The sequence below is a fragment of the Girardinichthys multiradiatus genome, chromosome 8, assembly GCF_021462225.1.
Source record: "Girardinichthys multiradiatus isolate DD_20200921_A chromosome 8, DD_fGirMul_XY1, whole genome shotgun sequence".
NCBI classification, from domain to species: Eukaryota; Metazoa; Chordata; class Actinopteri; order Cyprinodontiformes; family Goodeidae; genus Girardinichthys; species Girardinichthys multiradiatus.
In genome coordinates, this window is record NC_061801.1 from 12,850,769 (window position 1) to 12,868,384 (window position 17,616).

At 42.7% G+C, this 17,616-nt stretch overlaps 1 protein-coding gene and 1 long non-coding RNA gene across 4 annotated transcripts in view; both read left to right on the forward strand.

Annotated features, from left to right (window-relative positions):
• The first annotated feature begins 5,014 nt into the window (after positions 1 to 5,014).
• LOC124872032 lies at positions 5,015 to 6,272 on the forward strand. Its single transcript, XR_007039187.1, has 5 exons — positions 5,015 to 5,073; positions 5,224 to 5,375; positions 5,482 to 5,592; positions 5,715 to 5,757; positions 5,901 to 6,272. It is a non-coding gene; the product is annotated as an uncharacterized LOC124872032 (long non-coding RNA).
• A 1,610-nt stretch (positions 6,273 to 7,882) lies between these two features.
• Positions 7,883 to 17,616, forward strand: part of tnpo1 (transportin 1) — a 40,704-nt gene continuing 30,970 nt past the window's right edge. Inside the window, exons 1-5 of one of the 3 annotated variants that reach the window (XR_007039277.1) lie at positions 7,883 to 8,133; positions 8,233 to 8,341; positions 10,466 to 10,541; positions 12,140 to 12,289; positions 15,893 to 15,999. Coding sequence is in view for 2 of the 3 variants with exons in the window: in XM_047372324.1 (XP_047228280.1) it covers positions 8,237 to 8,341; positions 10,466 to 10,541; positions 12,140 to 12,289; positions 15,893 to 15,999 (438 nt within the window). In the remaining variant the exon portion in view is untranslated. The remainder of the gene's footprint in view (positions 8,134 to 8,232; positions 8,342 to 10,465; positions 10,542 to 12,139; positions 12,290 to 15,892; positions 16,000 to 17,616) is intronic. The other 2 variants (XM_047372324.1, XM_047372323.1) reach the window with 2 other exon arrangements.

Here is a 17,616-nt window from a genome sequence, read left to right on the forward strand (position 1 = left end):
TTGCATTGGACTCATGGTATATGAATCTGTAAATGGTTAGTTTTTATTAGCATGATAAATTCTTCAGACAGATAATAAAATGATAGCAACACTCGTACTCGTACTCGTCGTCTTCCGCTTTATCTGGGACCGGGTCGCGGAGGCAGCAGACTCAGCAGACTCAGCAGAGATGCCCAGACGTCCCTCTCCCCAGACACCTCCTCCAGCTCCGCCGGGGGGATCCCAAGTCATTCCCAGGCCAGCTGAGAGACATAGTCCCTCCAGCGTGTCCTGGGCCGTCCCCTGGGCCTCCTCCCGGTGGGACGTGCCTGGAGCACCTCCCGAGGAAGGCGTCCAGGAGGCATCCGGTATAGATGCCCGAGCCACCTCAACTGGCTCCTCTCGATGTGGAGGAGTAGCGGCTCTACTCCGAGCCCCTCCTAGATGGCTGAGCTCCTCACCCTATCTCTAAGGGAGTGCCCGGCCACCCTACGGAGGAAGCTCATTTCAACCGTTTGTATCCGGGATCTCGTTCTTTCGGTCATGACCCAAAGTTCGTGGCCATAGGTGAGGGTAGGAACGTAGACCGACCGGTAAATCGAGAGCTTTGCTTTTTGGCTCAGCTCTCTCTTCACCACAACGGACCGGCACAGCGCCCCCATTACTGCGGCAACCGCACCGATCCGTCTGTCGATCTCCCGCTCCATTCTTCCCTCACTCGTGAACAAGACCCCGAGATACTTAAACTCCTCCACTTGAGGCAGGAACTCCCCTCCAACCTGAAGAGGACAAGACACCCTTTTCCGGTCAAGTACCATGGCCTCGGACTTGGAGGAGCTGATCCTCATCCCAGCCGCTTCACATTCGGCTGCGAACCGCCACAGCGCATGCTGTAGGTCTTGGTTAAAGGGGGCCAGCAGGACCACATCATCTGCAAAAAGAAGAGAAGAAATCCTCTGGTCCCCAAACCAGACCCCCTCCGGCCCTTGGCTGCGCCTAGAAATCCTGTCCATAAATGTTATGAACAGGACCGGTGATAAAGGGCAGCCCTGTTGGAGTCCAACATGCACCGGGAACAGGTCCGACTTAGTGATGGCAATGCGGACCAAACTCCTGCTCCGCTTGCACAGAGACCGGATGGCCCCTAGTAAAGAGCCCCCGATTCCATTGTTAGGATTATGAATCTGACAATATTATTTAATATTAATATTTTATCAAATAATATTTCGGTCTGTTAAGGGTTGTCTTGTGAATACCAGCCCAGTAAGGCGATGGTATTAGGACAAAATAGAATGGTGTGAGCAGAGTACCCTGCCTTCTTGGCGTCCCTGTCAGGGGTGCTGGATAGTGCCCCTCCCGGGGACTCCATTATTCTGCTGGGGGACTTCAACGCCCACGTGGGGAACGACAGTGACACCTGGAGAGGCGTGATCGGGAGGAATGGCCTCCCCGATCTGAATCCGAGTGGTGTTTTGTTATTGGACTTCTGTGCTAGTCACGGATTGTCCATAACGAACACCATGTTCAAACATAAGGGTGTCCATCAGTGCACTTGGCACCAGGACACCCTAGGCAGGAGGTCGATGATTGACTTTGTTGTCGTATCATCAGACCTTCGGCGGCATGTTTTGGACACTCGGGTGAAGAGAGGGGCTGAGCTGTCCACTGATCATCACCTGGTGGTGAGTTTGATTCGCTGGAGGAGGAGAAAGCCAGACAGACTTGGCAGGCCCAAGCGCATAGTGAGGGTCTGCTGGGAACGCCTGGCGGAGCCCTCGGCCAGGGATGTATTTAACTCCCACCTCCGGGAGAGCTTCGACCAGATCCCGGGGGATGTTGGAGACATAGAGTCCGAGTGGACCATGTTCTCTGCATCTATTGTCGATGCTGCTGCCCATAGCTGCGGCCGTAAGGTCTGCGGTGCCTGTCGTGGCGGCAATCCCAGAACCCGGTGGTGGACACCGGCAGTAAGGGATGCTGTTAAGCTGAAGAAGGAGTCCTATCGGCTGTGGTTGGCTTGTGGGACTCCTGAGGCGGCTGACGGGTACCGTGAGGCCAAGCGTGCTGCGGCCCGGGCTGTGGCAGAGGCAAAAACTCGGGCCTGGGAAGAGTTCGGTGAGGCCATGGAGAAGGACTACCGGTTGGCCTCGAAGCGATTCTGGCAAACCGTCCGGCGCCTCAGGAGGGGGAAGCAGTGCTTTGCCAACACTGTTTATAGTGGGGGCAGGAGACTGCTGACCTCGACTGAGGACATTATCGGGCGGTGGAAGGAGTACTTCGAGGATCTCCTCAATCCTGCCATCACACATTCCATGGTGGAAACAGAGGCTGGGGACTCGGGGTTGGACTCTTTTATCACCCAAGCTGAAGTCACCGAGGTGGTTAAAAAGCTCCGCGGTGGCAAGGCTTCGGGGGTGGATGAGATCCGCCCTGAGTACCTCAAGTGTAGGGCTGTCATGGTTGACACGCCTCTTCAACATTGCGTGGCGGTCGGGGACAGTGCCTCTGGACTGGCAGACTGGGGTGGTGGTCCCCCTTTATAAGAATGGGGACCGGAGGATGTGTTCCAACTACAGGGGGATCACACTCCTCAGCCACCCTGGTAAGGCCTACGCCAGGGTATTGGAGAGGAGAGTCCGACCGATAGTTGAACCTCGGCTTCAGGAGGAACAGTGTGGTTTTCGTCCCAGCCGTGGAACACTGGACCAGCTCTATACCCTCTACAGGGTGCTCGAGGGTTCATGGGAGTTTGCCCAACCGGTTCACATGTGTTTTGTGGACCTGGAGAAGGCATTCAACTGTGTCCCTCGTGATGCCCTGTGGGGGGTGCTCCAGGAGTATGGAATCGGGGGCCCTTTATTAGGGGCCATCCGGTCCTTGTACGAGCGGAGCAGGAGTTTGGTCCGCATTGCCGGCACTAAGTTGGACCTGTTCCCAGTGCATGTTGGACTCCGGCAGGGCCACCCTTTGTCGCCGGTCCTGTTCATAACTTTTATGGACAGGATTTGTAGACGCAGCCAAGGGCCGGAGGGGGTCTGGTTTGGGGACCAGTGGATTTCGTCTCTTCTTTTTGCGGATGACGTGGTCCTGCTGGCCCCCTGTAGCCAAGACCTACAGCATGCGCTGTGGCGGTTCGCAGCCGAGTGTGAAGCGGCTGGGATGGGGATCAGCTCCTCCAAGTCCGAGGCCATGGTACTCGACCGGAAAAGGGTGGCTTGTCCTCTTCAGGTTGGAGGGGAGTTTCTGCCTCAAGTGGAGGAGTTTAAGTATCTCGGGGTCTTGTTCACGAGTGAGGGAAGAATGGAGCGGGAGATCGACAGACGGATCGGTGCGGCTGCCACAGTAATGGGGGCGCTGTGCCGGTCCATTGTGGTGAAGAGAGAGCTGAGCCAAAAAGCAAAGCTCTCAATTTACTGGTCGGTCTACGTTCCTACCCTCACCTATGGCCATGAACTTTGGGTCATGACCGAAAGAACGAGATCACGGATACAAGCGGCTGAAATGAGCTTCCTCCGTAGGGTGGCCGGGCACTCCCTTAGAGATAGGGTGAGGAGCTCGGCCATCCGGGAGGAGCTCGGAGTAGAGCCGCTGCTCCTCCACATCGAGAGGAGCCAGTTGAGGTGGCTCGGGCATCTATACCGGATGCCTCCTGGACGCCTTCCTCGGGAGGTGTTCCAGGCACGTCCCACCGGGAGGAGGCCCAGGGGACGGCCCAGGACACGCTGGAGGGACTATGTCTCTCGGCTGGCCTGGGAACGCCCTTGGGCTCCCCCTGGAGGTGCTGGAGGAGGTGTCTGGAGAGAGGGACATCTGGGCGTCTCTGCTGAGTCTGCTGCCCCCGCGACCCAGTCCTGGAATGAAGAATGGTGTGAGACGAGCTCTGACATTATTGAACAGCATAAACTCTGCACACACATGGAATAAATTCACACAATTTCTTAAAATACAAGAATTTATTAACAAAAATAAGTCAACTCAAAGTCAAACATATTTCAATCAACAAACTCTTTACTATGCTAAAACAATCCAACTAAACTACCAAGCAGAATGAAAGAATAATGAAGACTAATGGGCTATGTACAATATAAACAAGTTGATTAAAGATGATTGGAAATTATGACCAAAAGAGTGATGCAACATTACCGTACAATGTTTATGTTTGAGAACCAAAGATTATCTTGAAGAATCTGGAAATGAAGTTAAGTTAGTCTTGGAACAAACTTAGACAACCATTCACAATGCAAGATCAGATAAAATATTATTTTAATAAAATAATGTTTTAAGAATGATCTACTGAATAAAACCAACCTTCTGGATGACTAATTCTCAACAGTGTCTCATTAAGCTGCCTTTATTTATTAAAATAATATTTAAAGAAATATTATTAAGGGAATTTTTTGGAAAAGAGCCAAATCTTTCTGGAGAAATGGGGCTTAATGGTGTTTACTTAGTTATCAAATTTAGTAAAATGATGTTAAAGACACATTATTTACTGGATTGAAAACTAAACCTTTCTGGGTAAATATTATTTAGCAGCAAGCACGTGTTCTTTCCTCTTAGCAGTTGAAGCTAACAAAGGAGGCTGATAGCTTAGCACCAGAATCAAACACACACCTTTAAAATACCGTTAATATAAGGGTTAAAATGCATGAGCGCGGACGGCGGGTTATGGCCGATATTCTGTGTTTAAAATCACCCTTTAAATAAAGTTTGTCTTAACTTTAAAAACCCACAAACAAAGAACACAAAATCAAACTTCATAAAATGGAAAACGTTTAGATCATTTCGATCTAAATCACTTCTATATTATTCTGCCCAAACACTTAACCTCATGAACTGTGGTGAGGAACGTTGTCCAAGGCGGCAAAGTTTGAAGAAACGTCCACAGTCTTTAAACGGTTAGCTACAGCTAACCTCCTTAGCTGTGGGGAGTGGTGGCTGTTCTGTCGGCCGGCCAAACTGCACGTTACCGTAACCACGGCTCCTGTTGTCCTTCTCTCAGGCAGGGAAAACCGCTTCACTCGGCTTGTAGAATCAGCGTCTCTACTGGGGATTTCTCTGGGACAGTTTGCTTCTGCAAGGCTAAGAGAAAAAGTAAGCAATGCTTATACCTTAATTTACCCCTTTTTATGAATGAATACCGGATTCTTTCAACAGTAATTCATTCATACTTAACTTGTGTATATGATCGATAATCGTATGACACCCTTGGATCCAATTGAAGAGTTTATGTCTGTTTGCCAGCAAAGAGACATCAGCGCGCTTGCCTCCCCTATCCCGGTCCCGCAAAGAGGAACAGTGGAAGAGATCGGACCATTGGAAAGGGGTTGCTTTTATACAGCCAGTGGCATCATGGGAAGTCTGCTGCTACCCCCAATTCCTAAGTTATGCCGGAAGTAGGTTAATGTAATTTATTTTTGAAAGTTCCAGAAAAGTCCGTACCGCATTTCCTGTTGTAACTCATGGCTGTGCCCTTTCTCAGAGATGTATTCCATCACTCAGGTGGGGCCTGAGAGAGATGAACACAACACTAGGTAGGGGAGGGTACTTTCCACAGAGAACAACTGCCAAAGTAGAAGAGGAAACTTGAGTGACTCAGAAGTGGGATTCCAGGTGAGCCTCCGTCAAGGATTTCGGAGACACTGGAAACATAACATTTAGGTCCTCATAATCACCAAGTAACAATGTGATCATATCACATCTACAGGGCTGTGTGTGTGTATCTATAATTGCAGGGTGTGACTGGCAGGTGTGCCCTCACAGCTGGTGCTCATTCAGGTCAGTCATGAGAAGCACAAAGAGGAGTAAATCCCCTGAGCCAGATGCCAGATTGTTCTATCTCACAAGAGTGGTAATCAGGCCTCTTATTTGCTGTGCTCTACTTCACGTTCCTTTGCTTATATTTTTTGTCCTCCTTCCAGGAAGAAACCCATTCTCCAGTACCTGGAAGAAACAGGGATTTTCTGTCAGAAAAAACATTTTAACCATCTCCTGTTGTCCATGGCACAAGGGTCCCACAAACAAACATCATGACAAACCTGCTTTTTAATGATTGATGTTCACAGATTCAAAATAAAATAACTCTATCAAAAGAATATCTGTGCCTTTATTTTATGTGTGGTGTGAATCAGAACAGCACAAATTAGTCAGAAATTAGGAGACCCTATGGCCTGTGTATTATAAATGAACATATTGATTTTTAACAATATTGTAAACAAAACTGAAAAATATAATGTAACTAAACAATTATAACAAAACAGAAAAGCTTTTAAATTTTTTTTGTAAAATTTAACCTAAAAGAATGCAACTTGGACACCCACACATCAACTCCTACATATAAGTAGGAGGTGCATATCAGCATATTACATCAGGTTCACATGATAAAAACTCCTTTTTGAAAGTTTGCCTGTTTAAGCCACAAACATTCAGTTAGAGCTGTGCTCCTGACTGAAGTGAGAGCGAACATCATGGTGAGATCGAAGGAGTTGTATTGTAAGAGCTCATGAGACTTGTAAAGGATTTAAGGAGGTCTCAAACGAATCTGAAATCAGCCATCCTGCTGTTCAGAAAATAATCTACAATGGAGCACTTTCAAAACAACTGCCAACATGTCTGGGTCCAACTATCCAGGTTTTAGGAACATGTAAGGTGACCTAACTTTTTCTCAGCTAGGAACCTAGGTTAATGTTTTATAAGTGCAATTACACTACTTTCATAAGCTAATTATTTAATGGAATATCCTATTTTAGACTGTACATACAAAACACACAATATTTGGTTACAGTTTCATACGTGGCTAAGTAGAATATGTTTAAAGAATGTTGCCTGAGTGGAACACAATGTTGTTTAGAATTGGATAACAATATATTTATAATGTTCTAAAAACACAAGGGTTTTGCCCATGGCCTACTTTAGATGCAGATGATTATAGTCATTAAAACTGATAATGTGCATACTCACAGCAATAGCACACTACTTTTACATGTACATGAACTGTGATGGCATCCTATTCTTAATCTACAATGTCCAATGTGTTGATGGACATGTAGACAAGAAAACCAGAATTGCAGCCTCCACTTTGATTCATCACAAAGGTGTTCAAAAAGGCTGAGGTCAGAACTCTGTGCAGACCAGTCAACTTTCTCCACACCAAACTTTATACACTTGGAGCCATGAAGTGGCTGGAACACCAGAATTAATTGATTTAATTGAATCAATCATCATGTTTATTGTTATGGATTAGGATAGGGGTACCATGACATTCTTGTCTCTTTTAATGGACCCCAATTTTACGCACACACACACACACACACACACACACACACACACACACACACACACACACACACACACATAAATTAAAACATTTAAATTTTACAACCCCACTCTGATCCGCACTAAATTTACATTATCCACAACTTACAGCCACTTTTTTTTGCTTCATCTTGTTCTTAAATGTATCATTGCTATTGTAATTATATAATAATAATTATAATAATAATAATGGTCTCCTAACTTCCTTGTATTATTATTGTCATAATTTAACATTTATTTTTTATGACGTTAAATATAAGTTATCGAAGCATAAAAAAAATTAAGATTCATTCTTTTATTCACGAATTTCCCATTTAATTGTAATGATCGCATATACAGAGATTTAATTAACAAGTTATTAATTTATTATTAGCAGCAAAGTCACGAATCCAATGGGCTAGCTCGTGCTGCCTTCAGGCACCATCTGAAATGATGGTAATTGTATATTTATTGAAACCTTCCAATGAACAGATTCGTCTTTAGGGGCTCTTCTTCTCTGAAAGAATGTTGGAGAATCCTTTGATGTAAATTTGCGCCGTGAAAGTATTTCTACTGAAGGCGTTATTGAGAACAATGTAAATGAATAAATATAAAAAAGTATAATACGAGTTGGGATAAAAAGCAACGAATCGTTGAGCACTAAGACCTCGCGGCGGCTTGTCAGCTGACCAAAGCTGGCTGCTATAATCAACGCAGGGCTGTTTGACCTGAAGCTTTTTTCGTCAGGCTCGGAGGACAGACCTGTCTACCGAAACGGGCCCATGTCTGAAAACCCAGACAGGCGCTTCCATTTTAACAGAAAGGATACTACGAGCGAGTTCATCGGCCACGACACAGCAGGTAGACTCCTTTCTGTACCACACATGATTGTTCTCATTTATGAGCCGTCGGCTTGTGAGTCCTCTGTGTGAGCTTATGTTGTTGCTTTATCCGCGCCAGCAAGATGGAGTGTGAGTGGAAGCCAGACGAGCAGGGTCTTCAGCAAATACTACAGCTGCTGAAGGAGTCTCAGTCACCAGATACGTCCACGCAGAGATCCGTCCAGCAAGTATCCTTTCATCAGGCACACAGGAATAAGATTGATTGATTTATTACAGCTGAATCACACTCAACGGGCTAGCTGGAGCTAATGTACAACAAGGTGTTTACCGTTAGAAACACGTTCGTTTATACTGACCGGGTTTTCTTTCTTTTCCTTAATTACCTCACCAAGGTTCATGTAAACAAGGTCATGTGTACGTTATTGGATGGTCCGTGTAGTTAGCTGTGGCTAGTGTCAGTAATCCAACTAAAAGTAATCTCATATTTGTAAAAATTGCATTTATTTCTAATGAAAGAATAACTGTTTTATCTAATAATAGCCATGCAACCCCCGTGTCTGTTGCTAAACTCTCGGCCTTTCAGTTTATGCGTGTGGTTTGGATAAAACAGCTATGTTCGCTGCCATATTTCCATAATTACACGCTACATAGAAATCTGGGGCTTTATTATAACTATGCAATATATGGTATTACGCTGAGTTTCTAGCATTGGTTATGTATATGCAGATCTTGAAAATTAAAGTAGTAACATATGATTGCAATGATCTTACACTTTTAGTGTAAATAACTAAAAGATTGTATGAAAACAAGGAGATAAACAGAATCAACTATTTGAATAAATCCTTATGAAATCTGTTGGCCCTATGCAGCTCCACCCAATTTGACCTTCTTTCAGCTATCTAGCTTGTTTGAAGTCGCTTATGTTTCAGCTTCACAACGTCAAAAAAGCTTATAAATGAGCAACATTTGGGAACATTTAATGACTTGCCGCCACATTCATATGTGATCATGTCCTGGGAGGATGACGTGAAAGAAATTGCCCAAAATGACCCACGAAGACATTTTAACTACTTTGTATTGTTGCTCCCCATCACAACCGCTTTTACATTTTGCCACATGAATTTTGATTGAAACATTGGTCATTTTTTATGTTGATTTCGGCTAACAAGTAATAATAAAAATATAGCAATTTCAAAACCCCAAAAAAATATTCCGCCACACTTTAGTTATGGTGGAAAGTGCTTTAAATGAAATGTTGGGGAACGTGCCGGAGTTACCTGAGCCTAGAGTAACATAGCTACTACTCCGAACCTGTTGCTGTGCACTGCTGGTCAGCTGGCTTAAAGAAGGTTACACTTTTGCCTTGATTACCTGAAGGACCCATTTGAAATCTTTTCAGTTGCAAAAAACATGAAACGCAATGAGAAGCATGTTGGTTAAGCAACCAGCTTTTTTCCCAAGACTTAGTATAAAAACCAAAATAATATAACAGAAAATAAATTGCATAAACATAATTTTATCATCAATTGTTGCTTTCTATTTAAAAAAAAAAAAACATTTAGTTGCTGTGTGCTTGATCTGATTAACTAACACAGACACAACTTAATTAGGTAAAGGAGCTACAGGCATAAGGAAGATCAAGAGAAGAAAAAAAAAAACTCACCAGCTGTCATTTGAGCTTTCACATTGACATATGCTGTGGTCTCGTTTTTCAAAGGGGTACCAAAAATGAGCAACGCTCAAAACCGTAAGGCTTAGACATGTTTCAATAGACGTGTTTTCTACTCTTGTGACCCTCCAAAAAGATTAAGGAGCAAACATTAGAGCCAGATGTAATAATAAAGGGCGTAAAGAGTCATAGAAGCTGCCTTGGGGGTGCATAAGCTTGCTAATTGCAGTTTATACAGCGTTGAGTGCTTCATTACCTCTGTCAGCGTCTTACATGCGCACTGTTATCAGATGCAAATGAGCTTCAGTGTTTTCACATGAGAGAAAAAGGATCATCCACAGCTAGACCGACTTGTTTCTGTGTGGCTGCTTGCGGATCCTAAATGACTTGCTTATGTAACCCCCCCACCCATACGAGTCACATCATTAGTTCATAGACGACATATTGCCCTAAAGACGCCATCTGGTCGGGTACTCGCAGTGCTCAGTCATGGTAAATGACATATTTGTAACCCATTACAAACTTACACACCACTATCACTTCCATACATTAACTTTATACACTGCTTTTTACCGCCTACCCTGAATAAATAAATTAATATTCTGCATCATCGCTGCCATATAGATATCCATGTTGTGCATCCTGTGTGTACAGTTGTCATCCTCAACCATTTTTTTCTCAGAGACTCGAGCAGCTGAACCAGTATCCAGACTTCAACAACTATTTGATATTTGTTTTGACCAAATTAAAATCTGAAGGTAAGCAACTCATCTGTGTACTTCGTTTTATTCCTACGTCATATTTTTGTCTTTTTATTTATTTATTTTTATTTTTGCAACATCTTTGGGAAGGTCCTATCTGGCCATGACTCAGGTGACCCAAGGGCATCTTTGCTATAGATGTTGTGGCTCTGGGAATATGGGTCACTCTAAATATAAACCTGATTCCTGGCAGAGATGCAGCTATTGGCACCACTCTCTGCAAACGACAAGATCCAAAGGGTGTTTTATTTCCATTTGCTGCTTGCACCGTTGCTCTTAGTTTAAACGCTGAAAGCTGGAAACGTTTTAAATTGACTGGACTGGTAACCTATATTTAGACACAACTAAAACATCAATAGTGCTGTGAAAAGTATTTGCCCACTTTTAGATTTCTTCTATTTTTTTTTTTTTTTTTCTGACACTTGATGCTTCAGATCATTAAATACATTTTAATATCAGACAAAGTTAGCCTGAGGAAAAACAAAATGCAGTTTTCAAATGATTATATGATTTATAAAGGAAAGGCAGCTATTGAAACCAACCTGGTCCTGCCGCCCTTGGCAGCAACACTTCCCATCAAGTTTTTGCGATCACTGACAGCGAGTCTTTTTACATTGTAGTGGAGGAAATTTGGCCCACTCTTCTTCTGAGAATTGTTTTATTTCAACCAAATTGGAGTTTTTTTTTAAAGCATAATTGGCCTGTATAATCTCAAACATCAGCACTTTGACTAGGCCATTTAATCTTTGACCCATACAGAGGTGGGCTTGCTGGTATGCTTCTGATCATTGTCAGTATAATGTTTTGTTTTTCTGAAATGCTGTGTAACTTGTCCACCACATGTAATCCGACACACATCTTCCAAACGTTTGTCTTATCATTTTAGATAATATTTTCATCAAGATTTTTTTTTTTTTGGTGAATGTGAGACGGGACTTTGTTTTCTTTTCTGTCAGCAGTAGTTTTGAGCTTGGAACCCCCATGCTCAGTCTCTTCTTGTTGAATCATGAACTCTGACCCGAACTGAGGCAAGTGAGTCTTGGAGAACTGTAGATGTTGTTCTGGGTTCTTGTTTGATTTTGGAAGGTCGGCCACTCCTGGGAAGGTTCGCCATTACCCCGTATTTACTACATTTGTGAATAATGGCTCTCACTGTGGTTTGCTGGGGTCAAAATGGGTTTGTAACAATTTCCAGACTGATAGATTTGGTTTTTTTCTCATCTATTCTTGAATTTCTTCTGGTCGGGGCACAATGTGCTGCATTTTGAGATCTTTTAACCTACTTCATGATGTCAGACAGGTTCTATTGAAGGGATTTCTTGATTGAGCATAGCTGGTGAAATCAAACTCAGCTTTCCTAAAAATTGGGTTATTCAGTTAATTGATGATTTAACAAGAGGAATGAAAGCTTTTTCACATAGGGTCAGAAACGTTCAAGTGTGACAAAAAAGCAAAAAAAAAAAGTTATCTGTAAGGGTACAAATACAAAAATGTTTACAATCTTTACAAAACTGCACTGGTGTTATAATAATGTTTTAGGCAAATGGGGAGTTCAAATGTTTTCTCTACTTGGCCCTTTTGTCATCTCCCCTCAGACGAACCGACCCGTTCCCTGAGTGGACTGATTCTGAAGAACAACGTGAAGGCTCACTATCAGAACTTCCCTATTGGAGTGTCTGATTTTATCAAGAGCGAGTGCCTCCAAAACATCGGGGACTCCTCTCCCCTCATCCGGGCCACCGTGGGTGAGTTGCCCAAAGCTGCATCGTACAGGGATGTTTTAGGGAAAATCTTTAAAACAAGAGCCTTCATTTTTTTTTGTCCTTGTCTGTGTTCCATTGGTTTGCTGGCTTTAAGTAGATCTTTCTTTTTTTAATCTTACAAGATTGCAAAGTTACATTTAAGCCTAAAGACAAACAAAAGTTTTTTTCCATTTAGGTCATTTTGGAAATTTCCAAAACTGTCTGCATGTTCAGGTACCCTGAGAGCTGCTTAATGTATCCAATCAGAACTGTCATCCGGATTCTAGTGGACTGCTTGGATGCAATATTTACATTCTGCATGCCAATAATATATCTGGCCTGTTGGATGTGGTTTCAACGCCCTTGATGCCCACAGCTGAAGTATATTGTAGTGACCATGGTACTAAATTATATTGTGATGATGGATACAAAAAGGAATAGTTAACAACTATAACTAGTTTTTGTCGTTGCATATTCAGCTTTACTATCAAGATTGCATGTCCTACTAAAATCATTTGTTATCTACTGGATAACTAATGAAATAGATGGTAATTATTGGATGAAGCTTATTTTTATCCATATTTCACTGATGGTTAAAAAGTATATTATATACTGACTCCTAGTACTGGACCCAAGGTCTTTGATGGTTCTGGAATAACATTTGAGTTTTGTCATTTCTTAGGCTGGTGATGATGTTGGACCATTTTTATGCCTTTTTAAGTCTTTAAAAAAATCCTGTTTAAAAAACACGACCAATCCGAGATTGTTTAAAGTAGGGCAGTACACTGGCAAGAATTAGGAAATACTTGTATTTGATATAACAACCATGCAACCGTTTAAAAGTTGTATTTTTACAGATTTATTTCCCAACTGAATGTTGGAAAAATAAATCTTCTTAAAAGCAGTTTAGAAACACTACCTTTACCTATTTTTGATAGCATACAAACATATCTGTGTGAAACCACAGGTTGAAGAGCAGCAAACACTAGATTCTCAGTGCTATATTAAACCCAGGCTCATTAGAGCAGTCCACATCTTGCAGAAGGCATTTAAACTGAAGAATAATGTTCTATCATTAACTGTTTCTCGCAGGATAGTTTAGGAAATTTGATCTTTTCAGGGTTTTTCTTTTTGTAGCTAGAAGCAATAAAAAGTTGTGACACATTGAAGTTAATATTCTTTGACGTTATAACTGGAGACATACCTATTTCTTATTTTCTATCAGCAATTTAAAAACTAAATTCAAAATGCATATATAAACAATGCCGTTCTTTATTTGTCCTGCGTACCCATCTGTATTTGTCAGCAAACAACAAACCTATCTTCGAACACCCATACAACCTGCCAGGATTTTTGCCAGACATGTTCATGACATGCAGGGATGTGTGGACATACTGTAGCTTAATTCTCTCAGTGTTGGCAGAACATCCCAGCAACCCTTACTGTTGTCCTTCCCCTCCTCGCCTCTGACTGCCTGGCTTAGCAGCAGCTTAACCGGATGCTGCCAATGTGAAGCAACATTCTCAGAGTCATTTTGAACGGGAGTGCAGCTAAAATCAATGTGAAGACATTATCTAAGGTGATTCCTGTAGACGGGGGCCGTTATTCATTTATTTCTTGCTAACTGTAAATAAGAATGGCTGCATTAGGAATGCTTTTTTCCTAAAATATGAAACATGAGTAAGGATTAAAGAGAGATTTATTTACAACTGCTGTGATCTGAGCTTGCCTTTAAGATTGGAACATTAATTGAATCATTTTCCAGTAAAACGCTCGACAAGTTGAGGTCGGGTTGATAGAACAATCTTTCAAGAGAACAGGTGATTTGTGGCTTTATTGTCTTTTGCAAAGCAAAGCCTAAACCTTGCAGCTGTGGCTAATTCAATTTCACGTTCCTGTGGTGTGAAAAGCTCAGGTTTTCTCACTTGCAAAGCATGTAGAAGTCTTTAATTTTTATCTTCAACTGTGAGTGAAACTAAAACAAAAATTCCGGACATCACATTGTGTAATTTCTTTTTTTTTTTAAAGTAATTAATAGCATCTTATTGTGTGGCATAAGTTTTTGATCACCTAACAACCGGTAAAAATCCTGGCTCTCACAGACCTGTTAGTTCTTCTTTAAGAATCCCTCCTGTTCTCCACTTATTACCTGTATTAACTCCACCTGTTTGAACATGTTATCTGTATAAAACACACCTGTCCACACATTCAATCAAACAAACTCCAACCTCTCCACGATGGCCAAGACCAGAGAGCTGTGTAAGGACATCAGGGATAAAATAGTAGACCTGCACAAGGCTGGGATGGGCTACAGGAAAATAGCCAAGCAGCTTGAAGAGAAGGCAACAACTGTTGGTGCAATTCTAAGAATAGAAGAAGTTCAAGATGATGCTCAGTCTCCCTCGGTCTGGGGCTCCATGCAAGATCTCACCTGGTGGGGCATCAATGATCATGAGGAAGGTGAAGGATCAGCCTAGGACTACAGGGTAGGACCTGGTCAATGACCTGAGGAGAGCTGGGACCACAGTCTCAGTGAAGACCATTAGTAACACACTACCCTACCATGGATTAAAATCCTGCAGCGCACACAAGGTCCCCCTGCTCAAGCCAGCGCATGTCCAGGGATTTGTGGCTTTATTGTCTTTTGCAAAGCAAAGCCTAAACCTTGCAGCTGTGGCTAATTCAATTTCACGTTCCTGTGGTGTGAAAAGCTCAGGTTTTCTCTCATGTCCAGGCCCGTCTGAAGTTTGCCAATGACCATCTGGCGGATCCAGAGGAGGAATGGGAGAAGGTCATGTGGTCTGATGAGACAAAAATAGATCTTTTTGGTCTAAACTCCTCTCACCGTGTCTGGAGGAAGAAGGATGAGAACAACCCCAAGAACACCATCCCTACCGTGAAACATGGAGGTGGAAACATCATTCTTTGGGGATGCTTTTCTGCAAAGGGGACAGGACGACTGCTCCGTATTGAGGGGAGGATGGATGGGGTCATGTATCAGGAGATCTCAGCCAACAACATCCTTCCCTCAGTAAGGGCATTAAAAATGGGTCATGGCTGGGTCTTCCAGCATGACGACATGAAGCACACAGCCACGGCAACTAAGGAGTGGCTCTGTAAGAAGGTTCTCAAGGTCCTGGAGTGGCCTAGCCAGTCTCCAGACCTGAAACCAATTGAAAATCTTTGGAGGGAGCTGAAAGTCCGTATTGCCCAACAACAGCCCCAAAACCTGAAGGACCTGGAGAAGATCTGTATGGAGGAGTGGTCCAAAATCCCTACTGCAGAAACATCTGATATGTGTTATTGGTTTCTTAACCAAATATTAAGTTTTGTTTTTCTGATGTATGAAATTCTGTCATGCAATAAAATGCTAATTAATCAATTTTGTTTTAGATTCCATCACTCACAGTTGAAGAATCCCTATGATAAAAATTAAAGGCTTCTACATGCTTTGCAAGTGGGAAAACCTGCAAAATCGACTGTGTATCAGATACTTGTTCTCCCCAATGTATGCCTGTGCGCTCTGGTTTGGTATTTTCTGCATTCGTTTGTTCAGTCAAATTAGTGCTCTTTCACCAGTGAAACTATACAATCTCTCCTCTAAAGGTATCCTCATCACCACCATTGCCTCCAAAGGAGAGCTGCAAAACTGGCCTGAGCTTCTGCCGAAACTCTGTCTGCTGCTGGATTCTGAGGACTACAACACATGTGAGGTAAGAGTGAACAGTTCAGGCACTGGGCCTTCTTTACATGCATAGATACACTATATTGCAAAAAGGTTTCACTCAACCATCCAAATAATTGAAATCAGGTGTTTGAATCAACCGGAAGTTGCCGACCTTCTGCACAGTCAATCCTACAATACGTCTTATCTGTCAGACCTTCAAACTTCATGTGGTCTTCAGATTAGCTCAAGAACAGCGTGTACAGAGCTTCATGGAATGGGTTTTCATAGCCAAATGGCCCTTCTCTATCTGGCAATCTGATGAACTAGTCTGGGTTTACCAGTTGCCAGGAGAACAGTACTTGTCTAACTGTATTGTGCCAAGTGTAAAGTTTGGTGGAGGGGGCATTATGCTGTGGGGTTTTGTGGGGTTTGGATTGTATTTAGGGGTATTAGAGTAAAGGGGGCGGCAGGGTTTTCATGCTTATATTTGTAACAGAGGTTTAAAAGTCACGGCACGTACCGTTTTCCTTCCACTTCACAATTACGCACCAGTTTGTGAAACAGTTTGAGGGCTATGCTTTTGGAAGGGGCTGAAAGTGAGAATGTTTCTCACTGAAGATGCCCAGTGTGCACATGTGTTCATTTGTTAATTTGTTGTGGAAAAAGAGGAGCTTGGGCACGTATAATGCAACATCTGGATGACAGCCTGTTGGCCAGATGAGCTTAAAGCAGCCTCACAGCTGGAGCAGCAGCTACTACCACAGATTATTCAACATGCAATATTATCAGTCTGTGTCTCTATCCGAACCAGAACCATATGACCCCGTTTTCTGGCATTTTGCACATAATCACCCAGAATGGCTTTTATACATTTCATATCATGTTTTTGATCTATAATCCATTGTCATTCAGTTGTTTGCATTTTGAACTGAATGTTGGGCACCCTATCAGCTTCACAGTTCTTACTTAAATACTTACTTTTAATGCTCATTTGTTGTGGTGAGATTAGAAATAGCTACATACGGCATGTCGGTTGCTGTTTTAAATGTAGATGAACACCCGCAGACTACACAGCATGTTGAAATGCTAAAATGTTTTTAATGAGGACTGACAGGATTACTCGTTACAGCAGAAATGTCAAGATGACTTTCAGGGAGCAGAATTATCAGAAATTTAAGGCAGAGGTGTGGTAGGAAAAAAAAAATGTTTTCTTGTGGTAGCCCTGCAATCATCTCTTATAAAGCTGATTCAGAGTCTTAGATTTAGGTCAGCTATTTACTGCAGAGGATCTTGAAGTTTATATGTGTGTGTGTGTGTACTAGGCTTAAGACTGAACTGCAACCACATGTAAAAACCCTTTACTAGAGTTGATGCGTTTTCGAAAAGCAGCTTGGAGGCTGTAAAGCTTCTTAAGGTCTGATTTTAAAGATGGTTAAGTTAATGCTTGAGCACAAATTGTCCTCCAGGTTTAAATGTCTTTAAAATGTATTTTTCATACTTCTTGTTCTTAATACTTGGGTTGCTGTAACAACGTAGCTAATCTGTTCTGAAACCTTTGCACAGCCTAATGGATGCACATTCAACAATAAGAAGTATCATAAAAACATTTTATCTAACAGTAGAGGCAATAAATAAATAATGGATTTATATTGTTTCAAAAAGA